The following is a 16,875-nucleotide window of genomic DNA, read 5'->3' on the forward strand; positions in this document are numbered from 1 at the left end:
ACATATTCATAACAAGGATTTATTGTGTGTCTGGCCAACTCAATGTAATCACTCTACTAGTTTATGGTGTGATATATTGTCATTTATGCTTACTTGAAACATAAAGATCCATATATTTTGTTGAAGGACATATTTATGGACAATTCCCGTACGACATTCAAATTTATGTCAATAACATTCCTACAAAAATTACGCATTTTCGTAATACATTGAATGAATTGAATGAAAGCTTGCCGATCCTGCTTTGACATCAAATTCAAAACAGTAATATTCCTTCAAAATTACGTGTCTGTGTTTATACGTCAAAACACTATTTTCTTATAACTTCAGTGTATGGCGTACATGACTCATAGCACATAGCTTCAAAAGCACTGCCTTAAATGGTAATCAATTTTCGTGCGGCAATCGAAATCGCGGGAAAGTTCCACTGTGGATGAGAATTTCTATATGGAGTGTTAACGGACCTAAAAGATATCGCAGACAAAATGACTGTCCATTGATTTGGGGTGTTATCTACTCTTACGATATGTGACATCTATGACTAGTTTATACATACTGTCCTTTGGTACATGCTGTGATTAAAATGTCTGACACTGGTGAAACCACGAGGTAAACACTTAGATTAAATTATGATCACATACTTATTGGATTGATGAATAGTCCGACAAGGGGAAAGCAATGACTTCTGTTTAAGATTAGATTGATGAATGGTCCGATAAAGGATTAAGTCAGTCAATCATGGCAGATTACGTAGTTAATGAAGGTAGGTGTATAGACGATATAACACGATGAATACGTTTGATCACTTAATTACCTAATCAATCCAGCCTATCATCAACGATAGTCGGGTCGAGTGGTAGTTATACACTCAGTACACTATATTAATTTTGGAATTTTGAATATTGTTCACCATATCTTGATGTCCGATTGAGCATATTCCTGGTTGGACAATTTTGGAAAATAGCCTCGAACATGTCCGGAATATACGGACGAAATCCCATCACTGTTATGGACCCTGACTAATACTGTTGTTAATAAATGTATTCATACTCACCCCACAGCATGGATGTTGTTTCGCCCATATATGCCGGACATGTCCTAGGCAAGCTGGCAAACGTCCGACCTGGAATATGCTCAATTAGGCATCAAAATTCCGAAAAATATTTACTGTACTGAGGGAAGAAATATTATTAATCTCGATTGTCATTGATAATAGTCGTGATTGATTAAGGACGTTGAGTTGTATAGTATATGCACTAACTTTTCAACACCAATCTTATTAAGACTTTGCACACTTGTTCCATGTGTAAAATAACCCAGAGGACACATAACAGTTTGACTATTTGTTGTGTAGTAATGGAGATACAAGCAGAAAGAAAAAAAACTATTTATAGCGAACTAGAAGGTTTCCTCGACCTAGATCAGTTCTTGAATAAATTTTGACGTTGTACACACCGTTCACGTCATCCGCAGTAAACAATCATGGCCGCCTCCAGCAGTAGTTTCACACTGGATCATTGACATCTATCAATATATGATGTCAGAAGAAATTCCCTCAAAGATGCGATTATCCAGGTCTACCATCTATCGCGACTGGATCATGGATGAATTTGATTTTTTGATGGTCGAAGACCACCATTTTTGAGAGCAGCAGAGTAGTGCACTGAAGTAAATATTTACTTTTTACATCTGAATTGTTGTATTTTAAAACTTGTTGTAGAAGTATTCAAAGAATTTACCGGAAAACACAAAATCTCATTTGAAGGCAAATAATCAAAGATTTTAAAAATACTTTGAGTTGATAATTTACGTTTTTGGTGTCAAAATGTAGCTTATAACCTCTACTTTTGATTCATGGAGGGGATTATCGATATCTCTTTTTAGCATGTACTAATAGAATTCCCAGGAAAACTTATCGTTTTTTATATGCCCACATTGAAATGTGGTAGTATATTGTTGTCGCACCTGTCCATCCGTCCGGAGTCCACAATATCTTGTGGATGCTCTATAGGCTAAAGTTAATAACACACAGTGTTTAAGGTTATGAGACGAAGATTTCCGATAATTACTGCCAGAGTTATGGCCCTTGATCACTTTGAAATATCTTGTGGATGCTCTAGAGGCTAAAGTTAACATCCGATTGACTTTAAATTTATTATACATAGTGCTGATATCAAGTATCGATGCATCGCCAATGCATTGATTCAGCTGACGCCGATTCGATTCTCAGTACTTTTTTGTATTATCGATGCATCGCCAAAAAATACTAATAATTAGCTTTATGTGTCCGAGGACTCCGGGGAGTTCACAAGTTCGTCCACTAGAATAAAAAAACACCTTTTAAATACGTTTTTCTGCGTGTTTTATATAATTCAAAATAAAACAATAACGGAACAATTCAATGAATCCCGCACAAATTATAAGGCTTGACCTGTTTACCCTACGCTTCCGTTATGTTTGTCTCCATTTTCCAGTGACTACAAAGACTGCGTTTGCTGGTTACGTCCCCTGGCTATCATGTCCTTTAACCCCAAGTTCAATTTCACGGTTCATTTAAATGACCAAACGAACTGTCAGAAGGATAATATTTCTCGGATGGTTCTGAACGCTAGTTTTAAAACGATTCAGTCTTATTTTCTGCCACGGGCAATAGAGAATATACTTCATGAACCCCTATAGACAGACTTTGATACGATCCGTATAAATAATGCAAACGCTGTCTCTTGTAATCACCTCACCCTTCACGCCTTCACAACAAATTTGAACAATGGCTAACAGTAACGAGTGTCAATTGAAGTGAATCGGACGATATTAATGTCATAATAAATAACAGAAGAATATTGTGGAAATAAATTTATTCAAATAAATCGACATTTCTATAGTAGGCCTAATGATAATGTTAGGGAAATTCATGTTTCTATCAGAAATACTAATGTTATTTCTGTAATTTTTGATTAACAAAATGGCGGCAAAAAATTCCCGATGCATCGATACGAGAATCTATGTTTGCGTCCGATGCATCGATGCGTAAAATTTTACTTGATATCAGCACTAATTATAAGGTCATGAGACGGAGAATCCTATTGACTTTCAACGATTTCCGATAAGTTATGGCCCCTGAGTGTATTGATAAATGTTAATATTATCATAAATGTAGTTTCTACAGATTCATTAAATTTCCTGATAGTGATATTTATACAGTTAGAATTAAGCAGATGTATCACATTTATTTTGAGTGTTTTTGTGAAAGTCTAGTTCTGAAATTATTTCCCCCTGATTTAGTGATTCAACATACATTACTCTACTGTACTCTGTATTCAAAGGCTTTCTTAAAGTTAAAGATACCTTATGGGAGATTACATAAAGAGCTGGCAGTTCTCACTATAATAGTTAACAACTAGATAATGTAAAGGGGATTTGCTGAAAATTTCAGTCAAATTTAGCCACTTGCAACCAAGTATTTAGCGATTGAATTTTAAGCTTAGCCTCGATCATCATTACTAAAGTTGGTACGATAAAAAACATAGTCTCGATTATCTAGTCCCGTCTGTCAGTCCGTCCGTCGTCCACAATTTCTTGTGAACACTCTACAGACTACATTTATCATCTGATTGTTTTGAAATTGATATATATATGTTGTTTGCATTAGTGAGATGAAGAAGCCTATTTTATTTCAATAACTTCCGTTAATTTCGTCTGGAGTTATGGCCCTTGTTTCACTTTGTTGCACCTTGTGAACGCTCTAATGACAAAAGTTATCAACCGATCTGTATGAAATTTATATGCATCATTTAAATTAGTAAAACAAAGAAGCCTATTGAATTTCAGCAATTTCTGTTAATTACATCTAGAGTTATGGCCCTTGTTTCACTTTGTTGATTTTTGTGAACGCTCTTATGACAACCATTATCATCCGATCTGTTTGAAATTGATATGCATCATTTAAATTAGTGAAACGAAGAAGCCTACTGAATTTGAGCAATTTCCGTTAATTACGTTGTGAGTTATGGCCCTTGTTTCACTTTGTTGTACCTTGTGAATGCTCTAACGACAAAAGTTATTATACGATCTGTATGAAATTTATATGCATCATTTAGATTAGTAAAACAAAGAAGCTTATTGAATTTCAGCAATTTCCGTTAATTACATCTAGAGTTATGGCCCTTGTTTCACTTTGTTGCTTCTTGTGAACACTGTAACAACAAAAGTTATCAACCGATCTGTATGAAATGTATATGCATCATTTAAATTAGTAAAAAAAGAAGCCTATTGAATTTCAGCAATTTCCGTTAATTACATCTAGAGTTATGGCCCTTGTTTCACTTTGTTGAATCTTGTGAACGCTCTAATGACAACAGTTATCATCCGATCTGTTTGAAATTGACATGCATCATTTAAATTAGTGAAACGAAGAATCCTATTGAATTTCAGCAATTTCCTTTAATTACGCTGTGAGTTATGGCCCTTGTTTCACTTTGTTGTACCTTGTTTATGCTCTAACGACAAAAGTTATTATCTGATCTGTAAGAAATTTTTATGCATCATTTAGATTAGTAAAACAAAGAACCTTATTGAATTTCAGCAATTTCCGTTAATTACGTCTAGAGTTATGTCCCTTGTTTCACTTTGTTGAATCTTTTGAACGCTCTTATGACAACAGTTATCATCCGATCTGTTTGAAATTGATATGCATCATTTAAATTAGTGCAACGAAGATGCCTATTGAATTTCAACAATTTCCGTTAATTACACTGTGAGTAATGGCCCTTTTTTCACTTTGTTGTACCTTGTGAATGCTTTAACGACAAAAGTTATTATCCGATCTGTATGAAATTTATAGGTATCGTTTAAATTAGTAAAACAAACAAGCCTATTGAGTTTCAGCAAATTTCCGTTAATTAGATCTAGAGTTATGGCCCTTGTTTCACATTGTTGAATCTTGTGGATGCTTGAACGACAAAAGTTATCCCCCAATCTGTATGAAATTCATATGCATCATTTAAATTAGTAAAATGAAGAAGCCTATTGAATGTCAGCAATTTCTGACAATTACTTCTAGAGTTATGGCCCTTGTTTTACTTTGTTGAACCTTGTGAACGTTCGAACGACAAAAGTTATCATCTGATCTGTATGAAATTGATATGTATTATTTGAATTAGTAAAACCAAAAAGTTTGTCGAATTTCAACAATTTCTGTAGATTACTTAAGTTCCAGAGTTACAGCCCTTGTTTTAGTTTTTAGAACCTTGTGAACCCTCAAACGACGAAAATTATAATGTCATCTGTATGAAATTGTCTATTAAATGCCCCCTTATTACCTACAAAAGAACAAATATACGACAACTCTTGTCGACCGCTCGGACGATTTAGCTGCTGTGGGCGTATGTTTAGTTGCCAGGCAACCTATCTTTTGATTTAATCATCAATGAGCGTTGAGCAGCAGATAGATTCTAATCCAGTAAATATCACAGGCTAGCAATGACATCAAGACTTGATTATGGTCTGGATAAGTTACTTAATATCTAATTAATAATTTAGATAACATTTTAGGCCTAAAGAAAGACCTGTAATTGGCAGATTTAGCTCTTGCATAATGTATGTTTAAAGTAGCTAAGTCTCTAACTCAATATCATCCAAAATCTTCAACATTGAAAACCCGATTTATTTGTCAAATTAAATCAACATTCATGTTGTGATCTTACTGGAAAAATATGGGCTTTTGATATCCTTTATTTAAGACAAAATAAACATTTTACCATTGGTACACGAATCGTGTACCATAATGCGCTTCAGCCCCAGTTCTATCAAGAGATTCGAGGGACGAGGCTAGACACATTGCACCAAATCAAACGGCGTATGTAGACTGGAATAACCAGACGCTAGAAATTTGCACTCGCTTGAGACTGTTGGCTTTATGTTTCGCCGAACATAACTGATTTGAAATTGGAGTAAAAACGGAAACCATTGAATGTAAATCAGTTTATATACATTCATATTACAGTATTATATGCGTTGAGACCCACTTTTGTCAATTTCTAGGTCCCAAATGTTAGCTATTTAGCTCCTTTAAGTGAAAATACTAAATTTTCTCACTTGGTTCAGTGTGTTATCTTAAATCAGTATTCAAAGACTTTGTTACCCTTAACTTACAAATAGTTTCATATATTTAACAATTTAAGTGAAATCTGGTAGTTTAGTGACTTTTAGTGACTAACTTAGACTTCTGAACTGATTTTGATCTAATTTTGAAGAATTGTTGGTCTAGTCATCATATTATGTACTGTGTTCCAGCTTTGGATAAATGAGGGCTCTCATTTAGCCCAGCATGATTCATAGGTAAAGGGAGGTGGGAGATGTATTTTAATTATTGCTGATTTATAATGCTCATTTTGATAAATGTTTTATTGTCCCCTGCATTAATTCTAATTAAGTGAGAGTGAGGACACTCTGAGTATAGATTCATTTTATCATTACCTTGACTAAGTTCGAGGATGAGAATTTTCTGCTTAGGTTAAGGAGTGATAAGTAATTTGATTGGTCAAGACATTGAAACATAACAACTCTGCTTTTAATTGATGTAGAATGTTTAAATTTGATGTAGATGTTCATTAGGTGAATGTCTTGACTGAGTTCAATGATTAACATTTCGAGCTAAAGCTAAGCTTTGGGACAAGATAACTTTGATTCTATCTGATAGAGAGTGAGAATGATGAAACTCTGCACATAGATTCATCATATCATTATCATAAGTTCGATGATGAGAATTTTCTGCTTAGTCTAAGGAGCGATATGCAATTTGATTGGTCACGACTTTGGAACATAACAACTCTGCTTTTAATTGAGGTAGAATGTTTAAACTTGATGTAGATGTTCATTAGGTGAATGTCTTGACTGAGTTCAATGACTGAGCTAAGCAATTTCATTGATACTTTTGAAAAAAATAAATGTGCGATTAATTAATATGTTTCATCTATTTATTTGGCTTGTTGTAATTTTGTTACAGTCATTTATTTGTTTTATGATTAATAAATGACATTTTACACCCTATGAGTATGAAGATGTTTTAGTTTATTTTTTTGGATTGAGGCACACAAAGTATATCCAAAGTTATTGTCCTGACTTTTGAAATAATTTTATATACTTTATATAAATAATTGGCATTGCTAATGAATGCCTCATGTAAACTGAACATACTAGAATTCATCATACTTTACAATCTGTGGTAGACAAAACTCCAGTTGTAAGCTTTTCTTTATTTCATTTATTATATTGAGAAAAATAATTTTTACTGTTTTTGTTAGATTTGGAATTGGAAAAATCATCAGCGTTCAGAAGGAATGATCAGTTTAAAAGATGTGCCAGTTTGGAGAGCAAGATATACAGTGAGTTTTATGTTTACTGAATAAATATATATATTAGCCACTTGGGAAAAGCTTACTCATGTCAAATAAGTTACGAGCAATCTGGTTTAGGAGTTTCATTAGGAGCAGGCAACCTTTTGAAATTGAGAGATGCTGTCACAATAGACTTGTGTAATTTCCAGGGCTGTTCAGGAGCACTGTAAAGTGGCAGCCTAGACAATTTCTAGCAATTTACTGGGGGGATTTCAACATTTAGAGAAATTATTAATATGTTCATATAACAAAATCTAAGTAGGCCTACGCATGGACTCTGGTCATATTTGGTAATTTTATATTTTTTTACTGCATTGTTTGGTTATTGTTTTTTTAGCGAGTTACATTCTGTGGAGATTAGTCCTTGATTTCATAATAAGACCACATTTGAGGTTATGAATATGAATTTATTCACATATAGAATTTTTGTTATTGTTCCCCACCTTTCAAAGAAAGCAGGGGACTATTAAAATGGGTTCTTCCGTCCGTCACACTTTTTGTTACACAATAACTCTCATTCTAATTGAGCAAGACTGTTCACACATGGCGTAGGTGTTTATTAGGTCAATGCCTTGATGGAGTTTGAAGATGAGAATGTTCTGCTAAGGGTAAGCAGAGATAAGCAATTTGATTGGTTGATGCTTTGGGACATGATAACTTTAGTTATAATTATGTGAGAGTGATGAAACTTGGTGTATGGTTTCAATAATTTAATACCTTGACTAAGTTCGATAATGAGCATTTTCTGCTCAGGGTAAGCAGAGCGGTAAGCAATTTGATTGGCCGTGACTTTGGAACACAATAACTCTCTTTCTAATTGAGCTAGAATGTTCAGACTTGGTGTAGGTGTTTATTAGGTCAATGCCTTGATGGAGTTCGAAGATGAGCATTTTCTGCTTAGGGTAAGCAGAGATAAGCAATTTGATTGGTTGATGCTTTGGGATGTGATAACTTCAGTTCAAATTAAGTCAGAGTGAGGAAACTTGGTGTATAGTTTTATCACATCAATACCTTGACTAAGTTCGATAATGAGCATTTTTTGCTCAGGGTAGGCAAAGCATTAAGCAATTTGATTGGTCGAGACTTTGGAGCACAATAACTCTCCTTCTAATTGAAGTAGAATGTTTAAACTTGGTGTAGGCGTTATTAGGTGAATGCCTTGATGAAGTTCGGTGATAAACATTGTCTGCTTACGGTAAGCAGAGATAAGCAATCTGATTGGTTGATGCTTTGGGGCACGATAACTTTGGTTATAATTAAGTGAGAGTGATGAAACTCTGCATATAGATTCATCATATCATTATCATAAGTTCGATGATGAGAATTTTCTGCTTAGGCTAAGGAGCGATATGCAATTTGATTGGTCACGACTTTGGAACATAACAACTCTGCTTTTAATTGAGGTAGAATGTTTAAACATGATGTAGATGTTCATTAGGTGAATGTCTTGACTGAGTTCAATGACTGAGCTAAGCAATTTCATTGGTCGATTCTTTGATAGAGAGTGATGAAACTTAATGTATAGTTGATAATCAGTTTGATTGTTTGATACTTTTGAAAAAATAAATGTGCGATTAATTAATATGTGTCATCTATTTATTTCGGGATTTTGGTTGGGGACAGCCTCACTGTTGGCGTGTTGTACATAATTTCAGCCGTTTGGTGATGGTTTAGTGACTGGAGTAGTACCACAGTTAAGACGAGGAGAAAACAGTCTCTATCTGTGGAGTTTAGAGAATCATAATCAACCTGTCCATGCCTTTATGGGACATAAAGATGTAGTTTTAGACTTTCAATGGCGTAAACAATCTCCTGGTGAGTTAATAATTACTGTAATGTTCAAACTTGGTGTAGATAATCATTGAATGAATGTTGACTGACTTTGATAATGAGCATTTTCTGCTCAGGCTAACCAGAGATAATCAATTTGATCGGATGAGACTTTAGAAACAATAACTCCTCTCATGTTTGAGAGGGGGCGTATATAGTTTCGTTATATCCATACTGTGACTTCTGGGGTTATGCAGAGGGATAAACTGTTTCATTGCTAGATACATTATTAACAGATCAATGAGCAACTAATTCATGAGTGACGTCTATTTATTTTGGGATTGAGGTTTGTTATAAGCACGGACCTCTGCCTGAAATTCCTATCTAAGTTCCTGTAATATAAAATACATAATGATTTTATTTTGTCAATGTTTCAATATATTACACATATATTACATAAACCTTGTTTTTTGATATTTTGACTTTTAAAGCTTGTGATGAATAATGGATGAATAGTATTGAATTCAGAGTTATTCCCCCATTTATATTCTCACTTAGGAAATCTTGTGAACACGATACAGATCGGTCCAATATGGGCAGGGTGGGGACATCCAAAACAGGAAAAATGTTGAATTTTTACACATTTCCAACTTCTTCAAAGTTATTTGATAGATTTCAATCAAATGTGGTTGATATGTTGCCTTGAACGTATGTTTCATTGTTTGACAACGTTAGCTTTACAAATATTTTAAAGATTTTAAAAGTTCCTCTTACAAATAATCTTTATTTCTGCTTCTCTTGGTCTTTAATGTTGACTGTAAAAAGTTTATTTTTCTCAGATGAAGTTGATTATCAGCTTGTAACATGGTCACGTGATCAGAGTTTAAGAATATGGAGAATAGATTCAGCATTACAGAAGGTAGTATATTATGTCACATCTATTTGTTTTTTATCAGATTTTCAGTTCATCTTGCCAATTCTTTGTCTGTCTGTCCATCATATAATTTTTTTTTTTTATATATATTTTTAACTAACTTAACATAATTTCACTTGAAGGGTTAAATATTTACCAACTACATGTATCAAACATCAGTAATGTGGAGAAATTTTAGTTGATTAAACCCACATTTGCCAAAAAGGATTGATTTCTAACTTACGGAATACCTGCCACTGCCAAAAATCACAAATTTCTATCTTAGCATGCATGTTATGTCCCCTTAAGAGCACCACTGTACTCATATTAAACTAGTGTTTGTCTACAATTAGCTCCCACTTGAGAACAGACACTAAGCTAGTTGGCCGACATTTTAATTCCTAAATGGACGATTTTAGTCGAAAACTCTTAAGTATACAGTAGAATCTGTACGAGCAACCACTCCTATTCAGCGACATCTCCTTGAAAGGGATCAGGATAAATTCCCCCCGCCCCCCTGTAGAAATTATATTCTATTAATAAGCGGTCACTCCTCACTATTTTACTAATAAAATAGCATTATTTTAGCAAATAGCATTATTCAACGGCCATTGTTGAATGATACATGTACCATCTTGTCGTTTCAAGTTTCAGCTTCGTAACACCTCCGCTAATCCCTTGATTAATAGTTAATTATCAGGCCCGCCACCGATCAGATAAAAAGAACTGGTTTATTAAATGACAAACCCCGATCATTGTTTTCACACTTAACAAAACATTATGTGATAATGATTCAATAAACTAAATCTACCGTCTTTCCATTGCCACTTTGTTGCTGAACAGAAGTTTTAGCGCTTACTATATTGTATATAGAGTTACAGCCCCTGAAAATCAGTGACAAATTCAGCGATGCTTTTTTGGACATGTTCCTTTTTGATAAGATAAATTAATTCATGGATTTTCTTCTCAAAAATGGATAAATATTATCAAATACATCACAATGGTAGACAGTAGCATCAATGTTGGTACAAAATGAAACGTTTACAGAAGTTATATCAGGGATTTGAGTTAAAGGATTTTCATTCCAAGCAAATTTCAGCGACCGTCAAATTTACTGATGTTTGCTCCCAATTCATTCAAACGTAAAATTTACTTAATATTAGCACTAACAAACACTGAGATTTTATTAAGAGGTCACTCCCTTTAAGCTGTTGGTCATGAAAAATCATGTGAGTGGCTGCTTAATACAAATAATACTGTACTTCGATAATTTTGAGAAACATTTATTCCTCTTCAATTTAATATGATTGAAAAGGGGTTTTTTTTCTTTGTGTGTACAACAGATGTGAAACGAAGTATAACCACATTACAAAATAGTATACTATTTTGGGGATTTTCTCGAAGAAGATAGTTGTCTGTGTGCAGAATGCACTATACTCTATTAAAATCATATAGTTGTGATTACTAGGAAAATGTTTATCAAAATATATGAAAATAGTATGAGTATAAATTATAATAGTCCGGTGTACGCATCCTGTTGTTTTCGAAAATTTTTATAGAATAGTGGTAGTATAATGGCGGATATTGTAAACATTATTATTTTAAAAATGTATAACGAATATAAAACAACATCTTAGCAATTATACGCAAGGCCTTTTGGCTTTAAAGTTAGGCTGAATTGTTTATCATTTGAGAAATTCATAGAAGTTCAGTCTGTGCCTACACTTCAGTATCCCAAACGCCTTGCGGCATTGATGGTACATTGTGTGTACGAAAATGATCCTTGAGTGGCATTTAGCGATTGAGCACATTAAAAAAAAGACAACACAATTTATATGGAAAAGCAATCACTGGTGTGTACACATATAGAACGATATCAAGCACAAATGATAATAGTGAACTAAAAGGTAATATTTATATGTTAAAAAAAGGAAACCATAAGACTTTGGTTGTTTCAATACAGGGCGATTGGTTCAATTGGTAACTTAATATCGTTAACACAAAAATAACTAATAAGGTAAACAGCACAAAGAAGGACATGAAGGTAATTAACTGATTAATTTACAAAACTAAAAATAAAGCCCTGTAATTACATCAGGATGGTTAACTATGTCCTTGACTATATTGTGAATTAACAAATTAATATTATTGTCGTTTCTCCATCTTTATCATGTCATCATTTGGTTAGCTTCTATAATTTTTCTCTTCTTCTTCTGGTGTTTATGGAATGCTAGGGTTAGGATGTTGTTCCAGTCTGGTTTGTGGCTCTGGTACGAAAGATGCACATGACGTTATTTTCTACCTGACTAAATACTACCTATTAAAATGCAATAAGTAATACAAGAAATCAATTGTAAAACTTTAAACATTGGTGGCACCCTGCGTCCAGAAATCATTATATATATTTGTATATTTATACAGAAACGAAGACAAGAACATCTTGCAAACACTACTTCTGCCAATTCACAGATAACTTCAAATATGTCTATGGGAATAGATTGTAAAAAGTAAATCATGCCTTGTTTCTTAGGGCAGTATAAATGTTTGTCGAAAACTACAATGGAATGTCAACACAGTGTCAAATTTTACAAATGAATTTTAGCATTAAACTTTATTATAAGACAGTCGTGGTAAAAATGATTAAGCAATACGAAATTGATAAAAATGATTGGAAATAAATATATTTGTGACCATCTCGGTGGTAGTAACCTTATACACTATTATGGCACTACAGCATCAAAGCTGATGATGAAAAATAAAGTTTGAGGCCAGCTACACCCAGCAAAAGTTAAGTTGATTTTTCTCACTTAACCTGGCCTTCGAATACAGCTAAAAGACTAAACACTTAACAGTTAAGGCAGCTTAGCTTAGCTTAGCTTAACTTAAGTGAAAATTTTATACTTAACATTGCCTTTGAATACCACTTACCCTTAACTTACAGGAAGTAACATATATTGAAGTGAAATCTAGTAGTTATAAGAGCTAAATCTGCTTATTGCAGGTTTTTCTTTAGGCCAGGGGGGGTTGGATGGCTGAATGGTTAGCGTGCGTGCACTGTATCATAAAGTCTGTCATTGAGTCGACTGGCGTGGTTTTGAATCCCCGGTTGTACGTGACAAGGAGTAGGGTCGCCTGTCCAACCTCGTGGGTTTTCTCCGGGTCCTCTTGTTTCCTCCCACTGCTAAAGACCCCTATGCGCAAGCAAATTATTGAAATAAAATTAAACCATATTTTAGTCCCGAAATGACCTAGTCTGTGTCGAGTGGACGTTAAACCCCATTTCTCTCTCTCTCTCTCTCTTTAGGCCAGAAATGTTATATAAAATATATTCCATTCTTGGAAGGAGGCTAACCAGAAATGTATTAATTTCAGAAACAGGAGACGAATTCAGGAAACGGCGGCCTATTTCGATTATTTACAAAGAGTTAATGGGAATTTTTCACTCGTAAACAATTTTGTCGGTGCAAAAAGATGTCAAAGGTGAATTGCGAAATTTTGAAATATTCAAATACCAAAAATTTAACCATGAGTCAGACTATCCAGAAATGAATTAATTTCAGAAATAGAAGACGAATTCAACAAACTATGGCCTCTTGTGTTTACAAGCCTGTTAATGTAGATTTTTCACTATTTTTATACACCCACATTTTCCGTCCACAATTTGTTTGTGGACACTCTACATGTCACGATTTTTATCTGATTTTGACAAAACTTGAAGTATAGGTCTATCTCCGAAAGATCTCGGTTTCTTTTGATATTGGCATGTATCGAACCATAACTTCATGGATTATGGCCCCTGGACACTCTAGAGGTCACAATTTTGATCCAATTTTGATGAAACTTGAAATGCATGTTTATAACCCAAAGATCTTGGTTCCTTTCGATATTCGCGAATATCAGATCATAACTTCCTGAATTATGGCGACCCTGATTGTACGAAATATCGCGTTGATAACCCAAAGATCTTGATTCCTTTCGATATTCGCGCATATCGGATCGTAACTTCCTGTATTATGGCTAAGGCTGTGCAAAAATATCGATACAATCGATAATCAGTAGAAGTTATTTAGCGATATGATAATTGATATTGAAATTCAAATTTCGATTATCGGTATATTTACCTTCTGACGGCAAGTTACGGTCACTTTCACATGACTGAACTTGCCGTAGTCTGGCATTAGCAGACGAATGAATGAATACACAACGTCAACACAACAACTATTTTCCCCCTCTGCTTACAAACTGGCACATTTTAAATATATATTATTGTAAAAAACTAAACTTTAAGATTAAGTACATTATTTTAATATTTTCGTTGTTTTTGTTGTTATTACTAGTTGAAACTAAAATAGGTCACACACTTTGTGAACAATGACAATCGCACGTGATATATAGTAAAATTAGAATTATCTCCCTTCTTTCCCGGGAAAGGCAAAAAGCGAGGTATTGAATTGTTTTGGTTTTTACGGAACCGACTAATGTAACCTAATAAATGTAACAGTTATCTACCTTCATGGACTCTAGTAATGAAGATAAATAACTTCAATTTACTTTTGTTTGTTTTTTTATTACGATTGAGTATTGACAGATTGTATAATAATATTAATAAATATAATGTGTTTAAATAAACAGAAATAAAGACTGAAGATGTTTTGGAATATTTTTATTATACAATACTATTATTAAACATGACTGTTGAAGAACAAATACAACAAAATAGTGGTAGCCTGTGTCGACCAACACAAATAACAGATCGGTAAAGTTCGGATTTTTCCGGAAAAATGATAATCGATTATTATCGATAATCGCTGACAAATTCTTGCCGATAATCGATATTGAAATTTCATATCGATTCCCAGCCTTAATTATGGCCCTTGATTGTACAAAAAATCACGTTTTTAGCTTGTGGTCCCTGTAGAGGTCACAATTTTTATCTGATTTAAAAAAAAAACGTGTGAATATATCACCGTTGCACACTAAGATCTTAGTTCCTTTTGATAATTGCGCATATCCAAACGTAACTTCCTGGAATATGGTCCCGATTGTTCGAAAAATCACATTTTTAGCTTGCGAATGCTCTGGAGGTTACAATTTTTTTTCCAATTTTAAGAACCGTTTAAATATGTCACCATTCCACCATAATGAAGGTTGAATTCAATTTTCGTGAAAATCAAAATGAAACTGCCCGACAAAATGGCCGCTCTTTGTACACATAAAAGTATGTATAACTTCCTGGAATATGGTCCCGATTGTTCGAAAAATCACATTTTTAGCTTGCGAATTCTCTGGAGGTTACAATTTTTTTTCCAATTTTAAGAACCGTTTAAATATGTCACCATTCCACCATAATGAAGGTTGAATTCAATTTTTGTGAAAATCAAAATGAAACTGCCCGACAAAATGGCCGCTCTTTGTACACATAAAAGTATGTATACGAAGGTTGTAGACCCTGTAGAGGTCTCAATTTTTATCCGATTTTGATGAAACTTAAAACTTATTTTTATATCCCAAAGATCTCAGTCCCTTTTGATATTTGCACATTTCAGAGCATAACTTTCTGGATTATTGCCCCTGATTGTACAAAAAATCGCGTTTGTTTTTAGCTTGTTCTCTATCCATCTCTTGCAAAATGTGGGCATATCCTGCCTGGCAGCCACTCATGTGCGATGGCTATTTATAGACTCTTAGACTCTTGCGCTGAGTGTTATCGCACGGCATGACTAGCCAGAAATTACTTCGAGATAAGCCACTGAAGCGTGCACATTCTCGGGTGTCAAGTTCAATTTTTAGTAGGGAACATTTTTGCTGCATCGGGCACCCTATTTTGTGTAGATAAGTATTTTCCTAATATATAGTATTTGAAGACTGAATTGACTAGGGTATCAACATTTCCCAGAAGTATTTAGATAATACTCCATGTATTATGAATGGGAATAATAACAAAAGGTTGTTTACTTGTTGGGTATTTCAAATAAGATTACATGTCATGGTATTGATATATTAAATAGCTACATGTATATAATACACAAGGATATAAAATCATTTAGCGTGTAGCTGGTACCTGCGAAGTATATTTACAATCAATGGTTTGGCTGTGTTGTTTTTTTATATAGTGCACAATAACAACACTAAGTCTGATTGAAAGGTAAGTTGAAAACACTGGGATCAAGTTATGTATCATAATATAATATTTCTTGAACATCACTTTTTGTTAGTACTGTATAAATTTTCCTGTTCTTTGTTAACTGAATAATCTTTGGTTGTCTGCCAGGGATACATAGATTTATTATATAGTTTAAATTAATTTATGTTTTCTGGAGAATTTATGTATATAGTTCAAGTTACTATACGTTTTCTGGAGAATTTATGAGGGCATTGTGTATACTGGATAATATTATAAACTGGCAATGGAAACTAAGCAGAACATCGTTTTCAGTTTCTGATATTAGGGTAATTGTATTATTAGTGTTATTGATTTTCATTTTAATCATAATACTGATAGCTAAAATTGGCCTCATAAATTTATTGATTGTTCATATGTATATTTGGTATTTGGAACATTGAGCTGTTTTGAATTGAAGATGTATTGGTCATGTGTCTGTCAACAACATGTTTATAATCATTTTTATACACGCACATTTTCATGTGGACGTATATTGTCGTCGCCCCTGTCCTCCCGACAATTTGTTTGTGGACACTCTACAGGTCACAATTCTTATCCGATTTCGACGAAACTTGAAATATAGGTTTAACTCCAAATTATCTTGGTTTCGTTCGATATTGACATTTATCGGATCA

The 16,875-nt window shown here is 33.8% G+C and overlaps 1 protein-coding gene across 9 annotated transcripts in view; it reads left to right on the forward strand.

The window, feature by feature from the left end:
• Window positions 1–16,875, forward strand: part of LOC126814483 (GATOR complex protein WDR59) — a 70,830-nt gene that overhangs the window by 12,087 nt on the left and 41,868 nt on the right. For 7 of the 9 annotated variants that reach the window (XR_007677623.2, XR_007677624.2, XR_007677622.2 and 4 more), the window contains exons 9-11: window positions 7,302–7,382; window positions 9,050–9,209; window positions 10,004–10,083. Coding sequence is in view for 5 of the 9 variants with exons in the window: in XM_050539632.2 (XP_050395589.2) it covers window positions 7,302–7,382; window positions 9,050–9,209; window positions 10,004–10,083 (321 nt within the window). In the remaining 4 variants the exon portion in view is untranslated. Of the gene's footprint in view, window positions 1–7,301; window positions 7,383–9,049; window positions 9,210–10,003; window positions 10,084–16,088; window positions 16,223–16,373; window positions 16,528–16,875 lie in introns of those variants that run through there. The other 2 variants (XM_050539639.2, XM_050539638.2) reach the window with 2 other exon arrangements.

This window comes from Patella vulgata, chromosome 3, assembly GCF_932274485.2.
Source record: "Patella vulgata chromosome 3, xgPatVulg1.2, whole genome shotgun sequence".
NCBI lineage: Eukaryota > Metazoa > Mollusca > Gastropoda > Patellidae > Patella > Patella vulgata.